The sequence below is a fragment of the Vespula vulgaris genome, chromosome 1 (genome assembly GCF_905475345.1).
Source record: "Vespula vulgaris chromosome 1, iyVesVulg1.1, whole genome shotgun sequence".
In the NCBI taxonomy this organism is placed as follows: domain Eukaryota; kingdom Metazoa; phylum Arthropoda; class Insecta; order Hymenoptera; family Vespidae; genus Vespula; species Vespula vulgaris.
In genome coordinates, this window is record NC_066586.1 from 1,325,001 (window position 1) to 1,343,049 (window position 18,049).

The window sequence follows — 18,049 nt, forward strand, 5'->3', positions numbered from 1 at the left end:
AACATTATCTCATAATCATCGTCTTTGCATATCGCCGAACGTTCTACCAGCACGTCTAATTCATTCTAATCGTTCGCCGTCACGTAATATGCCAGCTTACGTTTCCTTTCTAATCTTGAATACGTCGTGTAAAGAAACTTTTTATTACAATTAATCCTTTACTGTGATATCATATTTGTATGCATGTGAGTATGTGTGCGCGCGTGTATATATATATATATATTTTTTTTTTTTCATAGTCGTACATTTATATTTATATACTCATGTTTTTTTTTCTTTTTCTTTTTTTTTCATTACGCCATATTGATATTTTTTTCTTTTTTTTTTTCTTCTCTTTTTACGAACTTTCAAATCGCTGGTAGATACGTGTACGCGAGTATACAAAGAAGATAAAATCCCACTAGCATCGATTCATAGTTTTCTCCATTTTTTACCATTTTTTTTTTGCTCCTTTTTTTTACATCCCTTAAAAATTCGCCCGAACTTACTCTCATAACCACATGTTTTATTTCTCTCTCTCTCTCTCTCTCTCTCTCTCTCTCTCTTTCTCTCTCTCTCTCTCTCTCTCTCTTTATTATTTTTATTTTTTTGTTGCGCATCCCTATCGCCGTACTGACATTATTTCTTTTTCTCTTTCATTATTTGTTTCTTTCTCTCTCATTTATCATCGTCAAACATACGAACTCATAAAAATACAAGATATCGACTATTTTCTCTGCGTAAAACTATCTTACGGTATATATTTATGGTGTATATCCAGTTTCCGTATATGTGTGTTTATGTGTGTGTGTGTGTGTATTCTATGTATATGTATATCACGTATTTCTCGTGTCGTGTGTGCGTAGAACGTGCGTTGCTTATGCGGCTACGCTCGTGCGGTCGTGTAACACGATGCGCATGTGAACTCTCGCGTTAATGCCATGTATATATATATATATATATATATATATATATATATATATGTATGTATTTATGTATGCATACATCGCTTCGTAAAAGAAGTCATTCGACGACGATAATCATCATCTCTTTGTCGTTCTATCGCGTAGAGTTATATAATTATTATTCGTAAATTAGACCGATCCTGTGATTATCGTTAATCAGTTACGTATGTATATATATTTATATTTATTTATATATATCATATTTTAATGCGTTTTTAGCCCATTTTGTTTGTTGTTGCGCGTGTGTGTGTGTTTTTTTCGTTCGTTAGGTAAACGCAGCCGCCAATGCTCGTTAACGTCTTTTTTTTTATGGTTACTTCAATTATACTTTAATCGTTCTCTTTCGCCTATTTCCTTTTTCTAATTTGGAATTTGTCAATTCTCTATTTTCATTATCATTCTCATTATTTTCAGTCGCAATTGATTTTAAAGTTCACTCGAAATAAATCCATGTATTTCTATGTATATGTGCAATTAACTCCCCCGAATTGAATGCAAGGATAGAAGAGATTGCGTCGCGTTAAGACGCTCTCTCATTCTTTCGCTCTCGTTCTCATTCTTGTGTGTACTTAAAATTATGTTAAAAATATGTGAGCCGATATCTAAATCTACGTAAGTTCTAATTCGTACGAGATAGGAGAATTACGGCTTTCGACATAGCTCTTTCTCTAGATTCGTCGACGCGTAATTGTGTTTCTAGGAAACGTACGATACAATCGTTTGTGTATAATATATATATATATATAATATATATATATATATTTATATAATCTATGCCTTTAAATCAAACGATAATTAGAATAAAAATTCTTAATCAACTAACTTATACTATTATACATTAGCATATAAACAGCCCCAAGTATCGGGACGAAACAATACATATTTCTTTTTTTTATCTTTTTCTCTTTTTTTTTTCACTAACAACGAATTGAAAATTGACGAATTATCATTATTAAGAATTAAAGGTAGGTACACACCGTGCATTAAAATTACATACATTATTATTATCGATATTTTAAAAAACTATCCAACGAACGGAATTAAAACTTCTCGCGAAACAAAATTGAAGGAAGAATAAGGGTAAAAATAAGAATATAAAATAAGAATAAGAATAAGATTAAGAAAAATAAGAATAAGAAGAAGAATAAGAAGAAGAAGAAGAAGAAGAAGAAGAATTAAACGATAGTTAAGATGTATTAAATAAAATTCTTTAAAGACGAGCGGGCAAAAGGCAAATTCGTTGACGCTCGTCGTCTATACGTATATATGTATATGTATAGGTAGACATCAATTATAATAAAAATCTCTCTCTAAAAAACGACTAATCCAAAAAGGCAAGTTTTGCACATGATACGACGCGATACGTTCGATAGGCCAGGACCCATACAACACACACATACTTCCATCATTTTTTATCTTGTACTTCTCGCGTGCGCGCGCGGTCACGCAGCCGATTTTAAAATCGTGAAGATAAAACGCGATAAAATTTTGACAGTCCAAAAAAAAAACAGAAAAAAACATCCCAAAATAAAATACATATTGCAACAATCGAATCACACGTTTAACCGATGTTTTCTACTCTTTCTTTCTCTCTTTCTTTCTTTCTTTCTTTCTTGCTTTTTTGCTTTCTTTCTTCCTTCATTTTCTTTTTTTTTTTTTTACTTTCCATTTTATCCATTTTCGTTTCCCTTCTCCTATTCTTTTCTTTAACTTTTCCATTTAACTCGACTCTATTCACAATCTTAATTTAATCAATAAAAACAGAACGACGAATCGTAAAACGATGACGTAACATAGATAATGTCTCTGTAATAAAATAATTAATAAACGCGGAAAGTTCAATCTCACTTCTAAGAAGTATAATTTCATAATCCACTCATACTATATCACTATTATTATAACATATATATAATATATATATACCACATATACCCACACACACACACACAATATATATATATATATATAGATGTGTGTGTGTGTGCGTGCGTGTGTGTGCATGCGTGCGTGTTCGTAGTAGACATATTTAAAAATACGAAAAAATAAACTTAGTACTAATAAAGAAAAAAGAAGAAGAAGAATAGGAATAATAATAATAATAGAAAACACAAAAGAACAAAAAAGAACAAACAAGTGGAAAAAAAAGGAAACAAACAAACAAATAAAAAAAAAAAAAATACACGACAATAATGATGATAATAATAATAGAAGCACGATTATTACGCGTGACTTCGGCGCGCCTCAAGATCGATATCATCGTCTCAAGCGTCACACATATTTCTTTTTTCTTTTTTTCCTTTTACTTTTTTGTATTTTTTTTTCTTTTTAATTTTTTTTTTTTACCGTTTTTCATTACTTTTTTCATTTTTTTTCTTTTCAATTTTATTTTGGACGCATCGAAACGAGCGGCAAGTCGTCCGGCAGATATATTGATATTGATTATTATTTAGGTAGAAACACGTTATCGGAACGATAAAAAGAAATAGCCGCGAACGCGCGGCCATCTTTACCAATTCGCGAATCGGTTTAATTCATCCGACGTCACACACACAATATTATAGCAAGGAACGCCGTGCGATCTCGCCGTTCTCTCATTCTTTCGTCTTACGTTTAAAACGCTCCACGAGGAATCGGGTCAATAAGGCACTGTTCACCGACAATGTCTGACTAGAAAATGAATCTATTTTCGGAACTTTTTCATTGTGTAGCGTGTCTCATCTCTCCCGTTTCGCGTTCGTTCGACCGAAATATACTCCCCTTGTCTCTTTCTCTCACCCTCTCTCTCTCTCTCTTTTTCTCTCTCTCTCTCTTTTTCTCCTACTCTCTTTTTTATTCTTTTTTTTCCTCGCTCTGTCGAATAATGATTGAGAAAATTAACGATTCCAAAGATAGAAAGATATATAATATACATATTTATTTATCTTATTTATTCATTTATATATCAAAAAGATGCGTTCGAACGTAGAGATCATTTATCTTGTTTAATAGGATTCGTCTCGTTTAGAATAATCGAAAATTGCACTTACGCGTGATTCTAGAGTCGGACGATGGTAAAGTAATAGATCGGGCCTTCTTTTGCGAAAAGAGATAGCTAAAAGAGAGGTAAAGAGGTAGAGAAAGAAAAGAGAGACAGAGAGAGAAAGAAAGAGAGAGAGATAGGAGGAGAAGAAGTTGGCCCAGAAGAGAGCACGACCGACCTCTCGCTACGGAGAAAAGCCAAGGAGCTTTAAAAGCGACGCTCTTTACGAAGTCTTCATCTTCTTGTAGGGTTGCATGATCACGCCGGAGCTGACCGGTATGGCGACCTGCGGTTGCGCCGCTATCGTCGCGGGATTGGGGATTTGCGGTATCTGAGGTACGGTCGGTACACCTGCCGCGGCAGCTACGCCAGCAGGTACACCAGCCATACCAGGTAAAACGGCATACGGATTCTGAACGTAGGGAGATGCCTGAACCGCGGCTGCGGCCGCACCAGGTACACCGGGTATCGAGGCTTGGACGTACGGATTCGGTAGGATCTGTTGTCTGATCAGAGAGTACGGATTAATAGGTGTGGCGGTCGGCTGAGGTCTCGAGTATGCGAGTATACCCGCTGAAAGTGGCGACGTTAGCGCACCGGGTATACCGGCCAGTCCAGGGATCACCGGTCTCGGTGTACCAGTACTTCCGGGCAAAGCGCTAGCCTGTAAAGCCGAACCAGGCGCGGCCGCAGCCGCGGCGGCTGCAGCACCCGCAGGATTCACCAAGGTTTGTTTGTTCAATGCGACGCCGGTGTAATTAAGTGCCGTAAGCTGACTAATACCGTAAGGCTGGGAAGCCTGTGATAATTTAATAGCTTTCGCGTAATTCTTCTGGGCCACCTCCTTGGCCAGAGTCGCTGCGTCGAGATGGGTGGGTAATCCGGACGCGGCCATACCGAGCGTATTCAACATGTTCAGATTCGCCATATTAGCGGCAGAGTAATTGCTCATCGATGATAGGCTCGACATCGAGGAGACGTTTGCCATGCTGACCATATTGGCCATTGAGGCCATGTTAACGACTCCGGGCATAGATGTTAGCCCGGCCATCGACGTCAATGGACTCATCGACGGCGGTACGGCCGATAATGCCAACTGATTCATTTGCTGTTGGTGTTGCTGTTGAAGCTGTTGCTGAGCGTGTTGCTGCTGCTGAGCCTGTTGGTGCTGTTGGTGTGCCTGCTGCTGAGCAGCTTGTTGTTGAGCCTGCTGCTGAGCAGCCTGCTGTTGCGCTTGCTGCTGAGCTTGCTGTTGCGCTTGCTGCTGTTGTTGCTGTTGTTGCGCTTGCTGCTGCTGCTGTTGTTGCTGGTGTTGTTGCTGTTGATGCTGGTGTTGCGCTTGCTGTTGAGCTTGTTGCTGAGCTTGTTGCTGAACTTGTTGCTGTATCGCCGGACTCGAGTGATTCAATTCGGGGGAGTTACGCGCATTTTCGCCGTCATGATTCTGGGCATTAACGAGGGTCTGCTTGTTACCGGCATTACTAGCGCTAGTGTTATTGTCGCCGGTTGTCGGCGGTGGCGGCGGCGGATTGTTGCACGGATCCATGAGGACGCCATTGTTGGCGTCGGCGCAGTTACCGACAGCGACGCCGCCGGTTCCCTGGGAGGAAGAGGAGGACTGCACCACCGCGTGGTGGTGGTGGTGGTGGTGGTTGCTTTGCACGTTCGGGGGTTGCACGACCGATTGGTTAGAGGTTTGGGTAGGTAGGGGTGGTGTTCCAGTGTACTCACATGACACAGGCACGAAGGGCTGCTGCAACTGCATTAAGGTCGTCGCGCCGGTCGGCTGATAGACCGGCATACCGGACTTGTCGGCCGCCGGTCGTTTATACGGAACCATTCCTGGGAAGGCCTGCAAAAGAAATGCGAAAAAAAATTACGATTAGTATTCCATGAAATCGAACGGGCCCGACGTCCTCTCGAGGGGGCTGATAGACATCCGTCGAGAGATCGTCCGCGTCTTCGCCGAAGCCTCCGGTTTAACGTTTTACGACGTCTCTTTTGCGTCGTTGCTTCTCCGGTCTGCGGGAGAGGTTTCTCGTCCGATGTTTTTTCCTCCTTCCCATCTTTCACGACAAGTATATACACCTATCTCTATTTTGATCTCGCGTCTTGGCTCTCGTCGACGACCGCGTCAGTCACGAGAAAAGATTCGACGGGGTGGAATAATGCCAATCGATATACGTACGTATATATACATACGTATGTATATACGTACACACACATATGACGAGAAGATTTTTAAAACGTTCCGTTACATTTTTACCATATTAAAAAAACAAAGTCCTCCGTGATGCACGAATGAGTCTTGCACGGAAAAAAAAGAAAATAAAAAAAAAAAAAGGAAAATAAACAAGCCGAGAAGAAATTGAAAAAGAAGAATCAACGATTACTACGCGTTGTTATATGTCAAATTAGAAAAGTTAACGCGATTAAGTCGTGAACGCGTTATGATTTCATTGCTTAGGTCTGCACTTACAAAGTTCTCGTAGTAGAACGACCCAACAGACTTCATGTCCATCTGCAACAAAGACAGGATCGGTTTCAACTAATTTCCAATAAGTGAGAGGCGGCGCGTTTTATTGAATTTTCGAAGGAGACGGGGACATCGAGTTGGAGATCTTAATATATCGAGAACAGGGGTTGGGGCGGGTAGGGGTAGGGTTAATGGGGGTGGGGGGTGATTGGAACGGGCTGCTATTGATTTCTTTTTTTTTCCTTTTACTTTTTTTTTGTTGCTTTTTTTTTTTTAAATCTTTTGGTGCTTTTTTTCTTTTAGTACTTTTTTCTTTTTTTTTTTTTTTCTTTTCCGTCGAATATTATTTTTTTAATGTTTTTTCTTTTAATGGAGAAAGGCACGGAGATCGGTCTCTCTAGAGGTGAATAATATCTTTAACAATACAAAAGGGTATTCTTTTTAATCGGGCTGCTGTCGTGTGTAAATGTTGTGCCGATGACGCAGCTTGCGGCGACGTTCCCAAACGACGAGACGTTTTCGTTGCTGGATAATTCTGCAAAATGCATTTTCCACATTTCTTTCGACTACTCGCAGCGTGTCAGAAAGACCAGCCAACGGTATTTGAGATCGACGACTGTCAAAAGGTTCTTTACTGGAACCTCACGAAAACGATACGAAACTGGTGATCGTAACCTCCAACGACCACCGTACCACCCACCGAATATCGTTATCATTGGAATTGTGATATCGACTCGATTGTTGGGCGACTTTTTAATCGATAAAAGAAAAAAAGAAAAAAAAAAGATAGAAAGCGTATATCTAACGAGACGACGAAAAACGAGAAACGAAAGATACGATAATCCTCTAGGTCTGCTGTCTACGTTTTCGAGCAAATATCGATGACAAACTACATTTTCCTTTTCCTTTTCGCGCCAGAGAGAGAGAGAGAGAGAGAGAGAAAGAAGAGAGACAGATAGACAGATAAATAGAATAAAAAAAAGAGAGAGAGAGAAAAAGAGAAAAACGATCGATGAAGATACGAAATAAAGGAGACAATCAAAATCCGAAATGGAGTGCCGTCGCGTGACTTTAATAAAAAAAAGAGAGAGAGAGAGAGAGAAAAAAGAAGAATCTTACAAAAAAAAAAAAGAAAAGAAAAATAATGAAAAAGAGAACAAATAATAAAGAGGATCTCAAGAGATAAATCGCGCAAGCGGGTGAACGTGAATACAAAGGATTAACCGTTTTGCGGCAGAACCAAGCGAAAATCAAATGTTGTAAAGAAGAGAGAGAGAGAGAGAGAGAGAGAGAGAGAGAGAGAGAGAGAGAGAGAGAGAGAGAGAGAGAGAGTACGACGATTTAGTTGAAAGCTGGCTCGATAAAAATGTAAAAGCTCAGAAGCCGGTAGTTAGGTAGATTTTCTCTGTATTTCTTTTTATCCCTGTTCTTTTTTTTCTTTTTCTATTTTTATCTGGACGAAACTGCCTGGACGAAAGTGTTTTTATATGTTGGAACTAATGGAATATATACTTTGCGGAAAGGAAAAAAAAGTGATATACAAGAATGGAATTTAAAACAAAAAGTAGCGGCGATAATTTTGAAAAGCCAATAATCACATCTCGCGGGGTTGGTGTGGTGTACGAGAAGGAAAATATCTCTCTTATAGTTATTTAAAGAGGAAAAACGATTTCGATGGACGTGAACAAATTATTTCGAACGTGTATTACTGACCAAAACGAATAACAAATGTCTGATCATGGTTAGTAAATATATATGTAGAGAAAACGAGAGAGAGAACGAGAGAGAGAGAGAGAGAGAAAGAGACAAAAAGAAAGAGAAAGAAACTATATATGTATATGTAGAATATACATGTGTAAAAAGAGAAAGAGTTAGAGAAAGAGAGAAAGAGAGAGAGAGAGAGAGAGAGAGAGAGAGCGTGAAGGAAACAAAAATCAAAATCCAAATATATAAAATGCATATAAAAAAATATATATATATAATATAGCGAGAGGTGTACGTAAGCTGCTTACAGTGCTCTTTTTCAGCAAATTCGACATCGACTCGAAAGAGAACAAAAAAATGTCGCGAGAAATGAAATCTCGTAGAATAGTTTCGTGTAATAACGGGTCGCGATAAAAATAAAAAATAGAAAAAATGAGAGAAAGAGAGATAGATAGAGAGAGAGAGAGAGAATGAGAGAGAGAATGAGTGAGAGACAGAGAGAGAATGAGAGACGGCAAAGAATCTCGAGCTGTATATAGTGGATTATTTGGTTTCGAAGGATCGAAAAATCAATCTCGATCATCGTCCAGAGCATATCTCGAGGGGATGGATGACATTTGACACCATCACCCCCGATAGTCGCTTAAGCACAACATGCATCATCGGCGCAAGCTCAAAATTTACACATATCTAACGCTCCGTAGACGCAGTTTATAGTACACGACGACGCTCTCCGGAATCTTAATTTTTCTTTTTGTTATTGTAATATCGTTTATATATATATATAGATATAAATGTGTGTGTGTATATGCCATACAACGACGATATGTTTCAAGGTTTTCATTTGAAAAAGGACGAAGATGAAAGAAATCTCGTGTACGAGGTCCTGATATACGGAGATTAGAGGAGTCGACGATCTATCATCGAGCTCGCATCGAAGCACGTGCACATTGATCTTTCTTTCTTTCTTTCTTTTTTTTTCTTTTTTCTTAATCTTTTTTCTTCCTTTTTCTCTGATTTCTTTAATTTTGAACTTTTCATTATTTTTACGCGTAAAAAATAAACGAAGACAGAGACGTAGAGATGGATGAATAGATAGATAGATAGATAGATAGATAGATAGATAGATAGATGAGATAGATGAGAGAGAGAGAGAAAGAGAGAGAGAAAGAGATAGACAAAGTGAATGTTTTCGTGCTTCGAAGCGTAAGCGCAGCCATCGCGAATGGATCTCACGATCGAGTCAATAAATCATTCGAAGATCATTCGTCGATCGTGTATTATCGTTTTTCGTTTGCTGGACGAAAAATCGTCGATGGGGGTAAGTTTAGATCGAATCGTATAAATTTGTCGTTAGCCACGAAAGAAACGAATATATATATATTTTTTTTGTTTTTTTTTCTTTTTTCAAAAGATAAATAACATCGATAGAAGATCAAACGAAAGATTGTCGTGAAAATTTGTCGAACGTGATCTTGCGTGGCCGACGACAAGGATCCTTTTTTATTCGTATCCCGCTCTCTTATCTCGTGTTTTAAGCTAAGCATGGTTTTTCTGCTGCACATGCAGTAAGTATGTATAAGGAAAAATATATGTATGTATGTATCCATGAAAAAGCACGTTATAGAGGCGGGACACGAAAATGGATCCGAAAAGGAAACGAAGTTAAGAAAATAATTTAAAAAATAATAATAATAATAATAATCATAGTAATCATAAAAATAAAATAAAATAAAATAGAATATATATATATATGTAAAAGAAAAAAAAAACAGATAAATAATAAAAGAAACAATACTAAGCGATCTATAAATACATTACGAGGCGTAAGCTCTGATACGAACAACATCGCAACGACAGGAGAAAGCGAGAGTGTATAAAATTTCAAACAAATTAATATTTCCTCTCGACAAATTTGATTAGACGCGAACGTTCGTGAGATATGTGAAAAAGAAAATATAAAAAAGAGACGAATGTGAAATTGATAGTGCAATAAGATTAAAATTGTGCGAGGTACGAATCTTGATTAAGAGGGTCGGAAGAAGAACAAGAAAAATAAATAAAAGAAAAGATAAAAAAAGAGAGAAAGAGAGAGAGAGAGAGGGAAAGAGAGACAAAGAGAGAAAGACAGAGAGAGAAAGAGAGAAAGAGATATATATATATATATATATATATATATATAGAGAGAGAGAGAGAGAGAGCACGTGAGCGTACGCGTTATCGATAACAGAGATCTTTCGCATTATCAAGGTTGGAAGATAAATTCGGCGGGACTTTTGTTAGATGAGATAAAATAAAGTAAAATGAATAAATAAAAAAAAAAAAAAGGAAAGGAAACAGAAAAAAGAGAAAAATATATATATATGTGTAATACGAGAGAGAAACAGGAGCTAGAGCTCTAAGCGCGCTCGGCAGTGTATTCACAATCGCAATAACTATATTCATAACTTAAAAATACGACTACGTGGGAGCTTTCGTAAAATGGCCTCGATTTCATTTCGATCGTTTCTTTCCAGTATTCCCATAAACGTGCGTCTGTGGGATCCGATAAAATTCGGGTAATACTTTCGAAATACACGAAGAGAAAGAAAGAAAAAGCACGCTCGATATACCTGCATATATATATATATATATATATATACACCTGCTACGAAAAGCTCGAATGATTTTATTTATATCATTTTTCGTTTTTCCTTCTTTTCGTTATTTATATAAAATATCTCAAAAAATATAGATAAAAATTTCGAAACGATTCTAATCTATTTACCTTTCCGCGTCGTTGTCGCGAGCAAGAAGAGACCGATTTGACGAACTTAACAATTAAGTAAAAAACTATATTTGACGAATCTGACGATTGAATAAAAAAAATTAAAACAAAAAAATTACAAACCAATTACATACGTTATATATAGATCATCGTAATTCGATCGTAATTATATTGAGATGAAAATAATCGAGGCCATTTTTTCACGAAAAGTCCATCTACGAAAAAGGAAAGTGTACTTCATGCATAAGCCGTGGTACCATTAGCAGATCGTCATTGGAGTCGCGCATCCGCTTCTTTCCGAGCTCGATGCTCGCCATTGTTGTGCCCTGAAGTCCTCCGGATATCGCAGTCGCCGGCACTCCTGACATTCCACCAGCCAGTGCGCCCATTCCCGCCATGCTCGTAGGCATCGTCGCCGTCTGCTTTCGTGTGTGTGTGTGTGTGTGTGTATGTATGTATGTATGTATGTATATATATGTATATATATATATGTATTACATATGTATATATATATATATAGATATGTATTGTATTTTATAGTTTAGTTTATTTTTTCGTTCGAATATATATATATATATTTTTTCGTTCGTTCGTTGGTTCATTCGTTCGTTCGTTTTCATGTCATTTTTTTTCATCCGTACGTACGTAAGTGCGTGCGTGCGATTTTTTGTAATTTTTTTTTTTCGATAGTTTTTTTTTCGTTCGTTATTTTTTATTTTTTTTATTTTTTTTTTTTTTTTAAAGTATTTTTTATATTTTTCGTCGTTTCCACGCGCGCGTGCGTGCGTGCGTGCGTACGTACGTTCGTTCGTTTTCATACGATCGTTCAACATTCATCATGTTACCAGTAATATTTCACGTTAGCGTCCATGGTTTTCGATGGGCATCGACCAACATATCCGTTAATCCGTCCGGTGTCCACGAAACGTCACAGCCCGTGACATTTTTTTTTTTGGCATCGTTGACACATGTCATTTTTTTACATATTTATATAATAATTTATATATATATATACACACATATATATATACATATATATATATATATGAATTTTGGTTTTGTTTTATTTTTTTTTATTTTCGATTTCGAACGATCGAATTTCATCCCAATGATCATTTCGTTCACCATGTCGTCGTAATCGTAGTTGTAAGTTGGTTTTTTCGAAGATGATGTATACAGATGTATATATATATATATATATATACATATATATATATATATATTTTATTGTCGTTATGTAGATACACACAGGTGTAGTATGGCGATCGATGAGACGTACGCAATCATTCGTTATAGTTGTTGGTTGGTCATCGTTGGTTGTTGTTGTTGTTGTAGTAGTAGTAGTAGTAGTAGTAGTAGTAGTAGTAGTAGTTGTTGTTGACGTATATTGTTCGATTTTCAGGTATTACGTTCGGTTGGTAATATTTCGCAGGCGTTAATTGGCAGGTAGCGAAGCGCACGAAGGTTTTTCAGCAAGCATGAAGAAGCATCGTCAGGCGAGAGGGCAAGATAAAAATCAAAAAAAGAAAAACAGACCAGTTGAGGCTAAAGGCAAGTAACGACAGTCGCGATATAATAAAAAAATGTGTTTGTAAAATTTAAATATACATATATATATATATATATATGTATATATATATGAAATATATATAGATATATGTATATATGTATGTATAGAAAGATAAATAATTAGAATATAATAAAATATTTATATATACATATATATATATAAATATGTATAATACATAAGGAATAGTATATAACTGAAATGTATATATATATATATATATATATATATGTAATCCTGTTATACACGAATAATTTTATGCCAGAATAATAATATAACGTTTAATTAACAGTCTACGATATTATTATACCATCCGGTCATCGTAGTTCTCGTCTAAAATTTACGACTACGATATTTTCACTGCGAATGCGAGAGCGCGTAAGTAGATACTCGCGTCGCGTATATATATAATACATACGAGATAAACAACGATAGGACAAAGCGATGCTTCTTCTCACGTAATAATATCATCTTCTCATCCCGTTGGTGTCTCGAGAACACATTGAGGACGTTTTGTCTTACGCGCGATCGCATCGAATGCATAATATATATATATATTATATACACACACATATATATATATATACATATATATACATATAGTTTTGAAACGAATTAACTAAAAAGGAGGTGCTTTATCGTATATATATACTTCTTTTCTTATAGATATCTAATAAGAAGACGTAAAATTAGAAAATGATTCATATTGATCGCAATGCGTTTCTTTCTTTTTAACGTTTAACGAGAATCGGAAAAAGACAGCACGTAATAACATCGTTAAAGAAACATTTACAAACCGATTGACACTTTATGACTCAACGATTACCGGATTCTTTCAAGATCGAATTGAAAAAAAAAAAAAAACGTGACTGATCGGCATCGTCGTCATCCTAGCGTCAACAATGTCATTTTGATTATCTCTCTTTTTTTTTCTTTTTTTTCTTTCTTTCTTTTTTTTCTTTTGATAGCGTGATTGAATAAAAAAAAAAAAAGACAAAAAAACAAAAAAAAAATGGAGAAGAAAATATTGGAAACGGATGAGTGGAGAGCGTGCACGCGCGCGCGTGTGTATGTATGTAAGTAAGTATATTCATTATGACCGGACGTGGAAGAAGAGTTTTCGAGTAAAAAAAAGAAAAAGAAGAGAAAAGGATAAAAAAAAAGAAGAAGAAGAAGAAAAGAAAGAAAAAAAGGAATCAAAAGATTCGTAAAAAGAAAAAAAAAAAAAAGAAATAAACAAACAACAATAATAATAAGTACAGAGAAGAAAAAAAAAACAGGATCCATTATATCGTCCATCGACATCGGTATTCCGTTATCGGCTGGCTTTTCTGACTCCTGTAACAATACCTGTAATAATCGACTCGCTCTCTGGCGAAATTATTATTAGTATTATTATATACATAATAAAAAGATGTATTATGTGTATATATATATATATACATACATATATATACATATATACTTTGTTCTTTTTCGTTTATGCTCGTTTCGTTTTCGACGTCGGACTCTCCTCTGTCACGTATCTTTCCCTTTTTCTCTTTCCCACTATTTCTCTCTCTCTCTCTCTCTCTTTCTCTCTTTCTCTCTCTCTCTCTCTCTTTCTCTCTCTCTCTCTCTCTCTCTCCAGCTTTCTCCTCGTATTTATCTTTCTTTTCTCAGTTTCAACTGTTTTTCAACTCGCATTTCTAATCTAATAATTTTTAAGGTATCTTCGAAAAAAAAAAAGATATAAAAAAAATTAGACGAGATTACGTATAAGCGTTATGTACGAAGACGAAGAAAAGAAAAATATTTGCAATACGCTTTTTTTTTTTTTTATATAGATATATATATACGGAGAACAGAGAGTAGCGAATAGTGGACGATGACGTCTCGTTAGTTCCGCACTTTTACAGAGAGTACCTGAAAAACTATAATGAGAAAAAACACATACAAACATACATAATCATACGTTCGGTTTACACCATCTCTCGTGAATATCCAAGTGTACGGCATTTTTCTGTCTGTTTTGCTTTTTTCTTTTTCTTTTTTTTATTATTATTTTTCGCCCGTCGTAATTCTCGTTCGAATCCTCCTCGAGGTATTGAGAGTATCATGGCTATATCGTGTATGTGTATCTTTCTCTCTCCATAGAGTATACGCACATGTGTTCGTATGTATTCGTATTCGTATTTGTATTTGTATAAAAGTACGCGCGCGTGTGTGTGTGTTTGTTTATTTGTTTGTTTGTTTGTTTGGCTTGTGCAGCGCTACGACAATGTGTGTGCGTAAAAGAGTGCCGATAGAGAATTTCTTTCTATACAGAAGAGATTATACAAGAATGAATAATGTATATATTGACTTGTACGTATGTGCTTGTGTTTAGATACATGTGTGTATATATATATATATATGTATGTGTATATATATACATATATATTTATATTGTTGTGCTTTATATATAATATAATAATGTTGTGCGAAATATAAATGACTGATCTGCTCTTTGACGTGGAGAGAGGATTTCGTGTCGTACACTTGACAAACATTCAGGTACCATGGCATAGCAATTCCGAAGAGTGCATTTCGTTAGATTAATGCGATTACACGGAGATCCGGAGAGTTTCGTTGTCGTCGTGTTGAAAAGCGAATTCGTGGATACGATCGGATCGATCGTCGCACGTAGCGACGAAAACGATGTACCAACGAGATTATAGGAGACACGTTCGTCGCGATAATCCCTGCGCAAACTCCAAAGATCCATAGGGAGGATTTAAAATACAACGAAATATAATTCTATCTTTCTTCTTTCTTTTTTTTTTTTTTTACTTTTTCCTTCTTTTTTCTTTTGGTTTTTTTTTTATTGTTTCTCCTTCTCCCGCAGAGACATTAAATTTATGGTCGACTCCGTCGAGAAGACTAAAACTGTTTTTCCCGATTTTCCTCTAACAATAAGTCCGCGTAACGAGGCGACATAACGATCGGTAATTATGTATGTTCAACGGGGGCGTTCGATCATCGCAGCGAATTATGCGCAACGCTGAGCAATACGAGCAAATAAAGGCGACGTTACGAAAGCGCGACATTAGATATTCTAATTGCTTCGTAAATCACGCATTATTTCTAACAATGCGTTAACGAAGTAACGATGACGATAATCGTATCGGGCCGATCCCAGAATGACAAACGAATGATCGAACGATTCGAATAATACGGGATACTTGGTATCGAATGAAAAAAAAAAAGAAAAAAAATCTAGCAACGCGTTTAACGATCGCTCTCTTAAGTAAGAATCACGTTTTTACTTTTTTCTTCCTTGAAAAATTACACCGAACCAATTGGAAAAATTCCATCGTGCGATCACACTTTATAACGATGATATCGGTTTCTTTTTTTTTTTTTCCCCAAACGAAAACGAAAACGCGATAAATATTTCTTTCTCTCTTCTTTCTTTTGCTACCCTTCTCTTTTCCCGCATTTTTTCTCCTCTTCCTCCTGATTTAAACTCCCTATCTCGTTCCCTATCCCTTTCCTATTCTTTCCCGTCGCGTTTAGAACAAGCCGAGGCAAATTCGAGTAGTGCCGTTTACTCTCCGGCGGTACGCGCTACGAGAGAGGCTTGCACGCTCGCGATGCACCCTTGGGAAATTGAAAACCACTTTTAGAGAATGAGACTTCCCTGCCAACAAGCTGGTCTGCCGCAATCATCCATGTGAGACTTTTCTTCCCATTGTGTGTCCGGGGTGTGGCTGCAGGTCTTCCGCGCGACGTCGCTGAAAATATCTTTCTCTTTCTCTCTCTCTCTCTCTCTCTCTCTCTCTCACTCTCTCACTCTTTCACTCTTTCACTCTTCTTTGCTTGTCCTCTCTCTCTTTCTTTCTCTCTTTCTCTCTCTCTCTCTCTCTCTCACTCTTTCACTCTTCTTTGCTTGTTCTCTATCCCTTTCTTTCTCTCAATCGCTCTCTCTCTCTCTCTCGTTCACTCCCTCGCTCTTCTCCCATATACTCGTTCATTCTCTCTCTCTCTCTCTCTCTCATTCTCGCTTCTCGTTCATCTTTCTCTTTTTCTCTAACTCACACTCGCTCTTTCTCGCTCTCGTTCATCCCCCTCTCTCCTTCCCCGGACAACGGACACTTTTGTCCCCCGAAGACGAGTTCAACGAATCGAAGTGGAATGTCGTGTTACGCCGTAGCGAAGCGTTTCTGCTGCCGTCGTACGAGAACATAAATTTTCGGCCCGGCTGCCTTCCTCCTCCCCTTGCTCGTCACTCTTTCAGTACTTTTACTGCGCTTTTTTACTTTTCTTTATGTTTTTCGGATTTTTTTTTTTATTTTTTTTTTTTATTTTTTTTTTACTCCTTTGTTTTAGTTTTATTTTTATTTTTACTTTTATTGTTGTTGTTATTGTTGTTGTAATAGTAATAATAGTAGTTGTAGTAGTAGTAGTAATAATTGTTGTTGTTGTTGTTGTTGTTGTTATTGTTGTTTTTGTTGTTGTCACTATCGTTGTCATTGTCGTCGTTAGGTTTTGTTTTATATATATATATATTTTTTTTTTGCTTTTATCGATCGTCCTTGCTTCTCTATGTGTATTATTTTCTTGTTTATCCGATTTCTTAATTTTTTTTTTTTTTTCATTTATTTATTTATTTTTTTACTCTTTTATTTCTATTTCTATTTCGCCTTCTGTCTCTCCTCTTTCTCTAACCGATTGTTTCCTTTCGATCGAAATACGACCAGAGAAGTTAACAAAAGTACTCGAAAGAGTTTTGCGAAAAGTGTGCTAGCTCTCTTACGATCGAAGATCGATCGAACGGAGAGATCGCTCTTTACGGACGGTCAATGAAATAGAACAAACCAACGCGATAATCGCGAAAATCCGACGAATTTTGAAAGTGCACGGATCGAGAAGAGTGAAGAGTGAATATGTTCGTTTCGTTCTTATTTGACCCACACCTATATTTATACAGAAATCATATCGGATCTTTCTTTCCTTCCATTTCATTTCCTTTATATATCGACTTTTTTACTTTTTTGTTATTCGTCTATCTATCTTATTATTTATTACTTTTCGATTTTTTTATATATTTTTTTTTTGTTATTTATCAATTTATTTATTTATTTATTTATTTTTTTTTTAGGGAGGGGGCATTTTTTTCCCGATAAACTTGTCTTTTGTATTCCTTTCACGAGAGAACTCTCTGAGAGTGTAGGCGTTTTTTTGTGTGGGGCAGCAAAACAGCAGCGAGGGGTTGATAGCCGGGGGTTTCGTGCAGCACAGCTTGTCAGCAGGGTGGTGTACGCGTCATTCATAAGAGACACTTCTTTTACTACGTCTTATATACAAGTATACGGGAACGCGTTCCGCTTCCAATCGATTTACCCACGATTTATCATTATCGTCGATAACAAAGGTCGGAATAAGTTTCAATGAGGGTTGCTTGTCAAAAGATGAAGGGGAAAAGAAAAAAAAAAGAAAGAAAAGAAAAGAAAAGAAAAGAAGAAGAAGAAGAAAAATTAAACGGGCTATCCAATGGGAAACGGAACGGCGATCCACGCGGGCGGCGAAGTATTTGTATTTATTATGACCT

At 36.6% G+C, this 18,049-nt stretch overlaps 1 protein-coding gene across 22 annotated transcripts in view; it reads right to left on the reverse strand.

Annotated features, from left to right (window-relative positions):
* LOC127063440 (mediator of RNA polymerase II transcription subunit 15-like) overlaps positions 1–18,049 on the reverse strand; it is a 378,635-nt gene that overhangs the window by 3,039 nt on the left and 357,547 nt on the right. For 15 of the 22 annotated variants that reach the window (XM_050993320.1, XM_050993338.1, XM_050993249.1 and 12 more), the window contains 3 exons: positions 11,147–11,329; positions 6,443–6,484; positions 1–5,815 (listed from right to left, as the gene is read on the reverse strand). The exon at positions 1–5,815 is cut by the window's left edge and continues 3,039 nt beyond it. In XM_050993320.1, coding sequence (XP_050849277.1) covers positions 4,187–5,815; positions 6,443–6,484; positions 11,147–11,329 — 1,854 coding nt within the window. In that variant the 3' untranslated portion in view covers positions 1–4,186. Of the gene's footprint in view, positions 5,816–6,442; positions 6,485–11,146; positions 11,333–18,049 lie in introns of all 22 variants that reach the window. The other 7 variants (XM_050993428.1, XM_050993391.1, XM_050993409.1 and 4 more) reach the window with 3 other exon arrangements.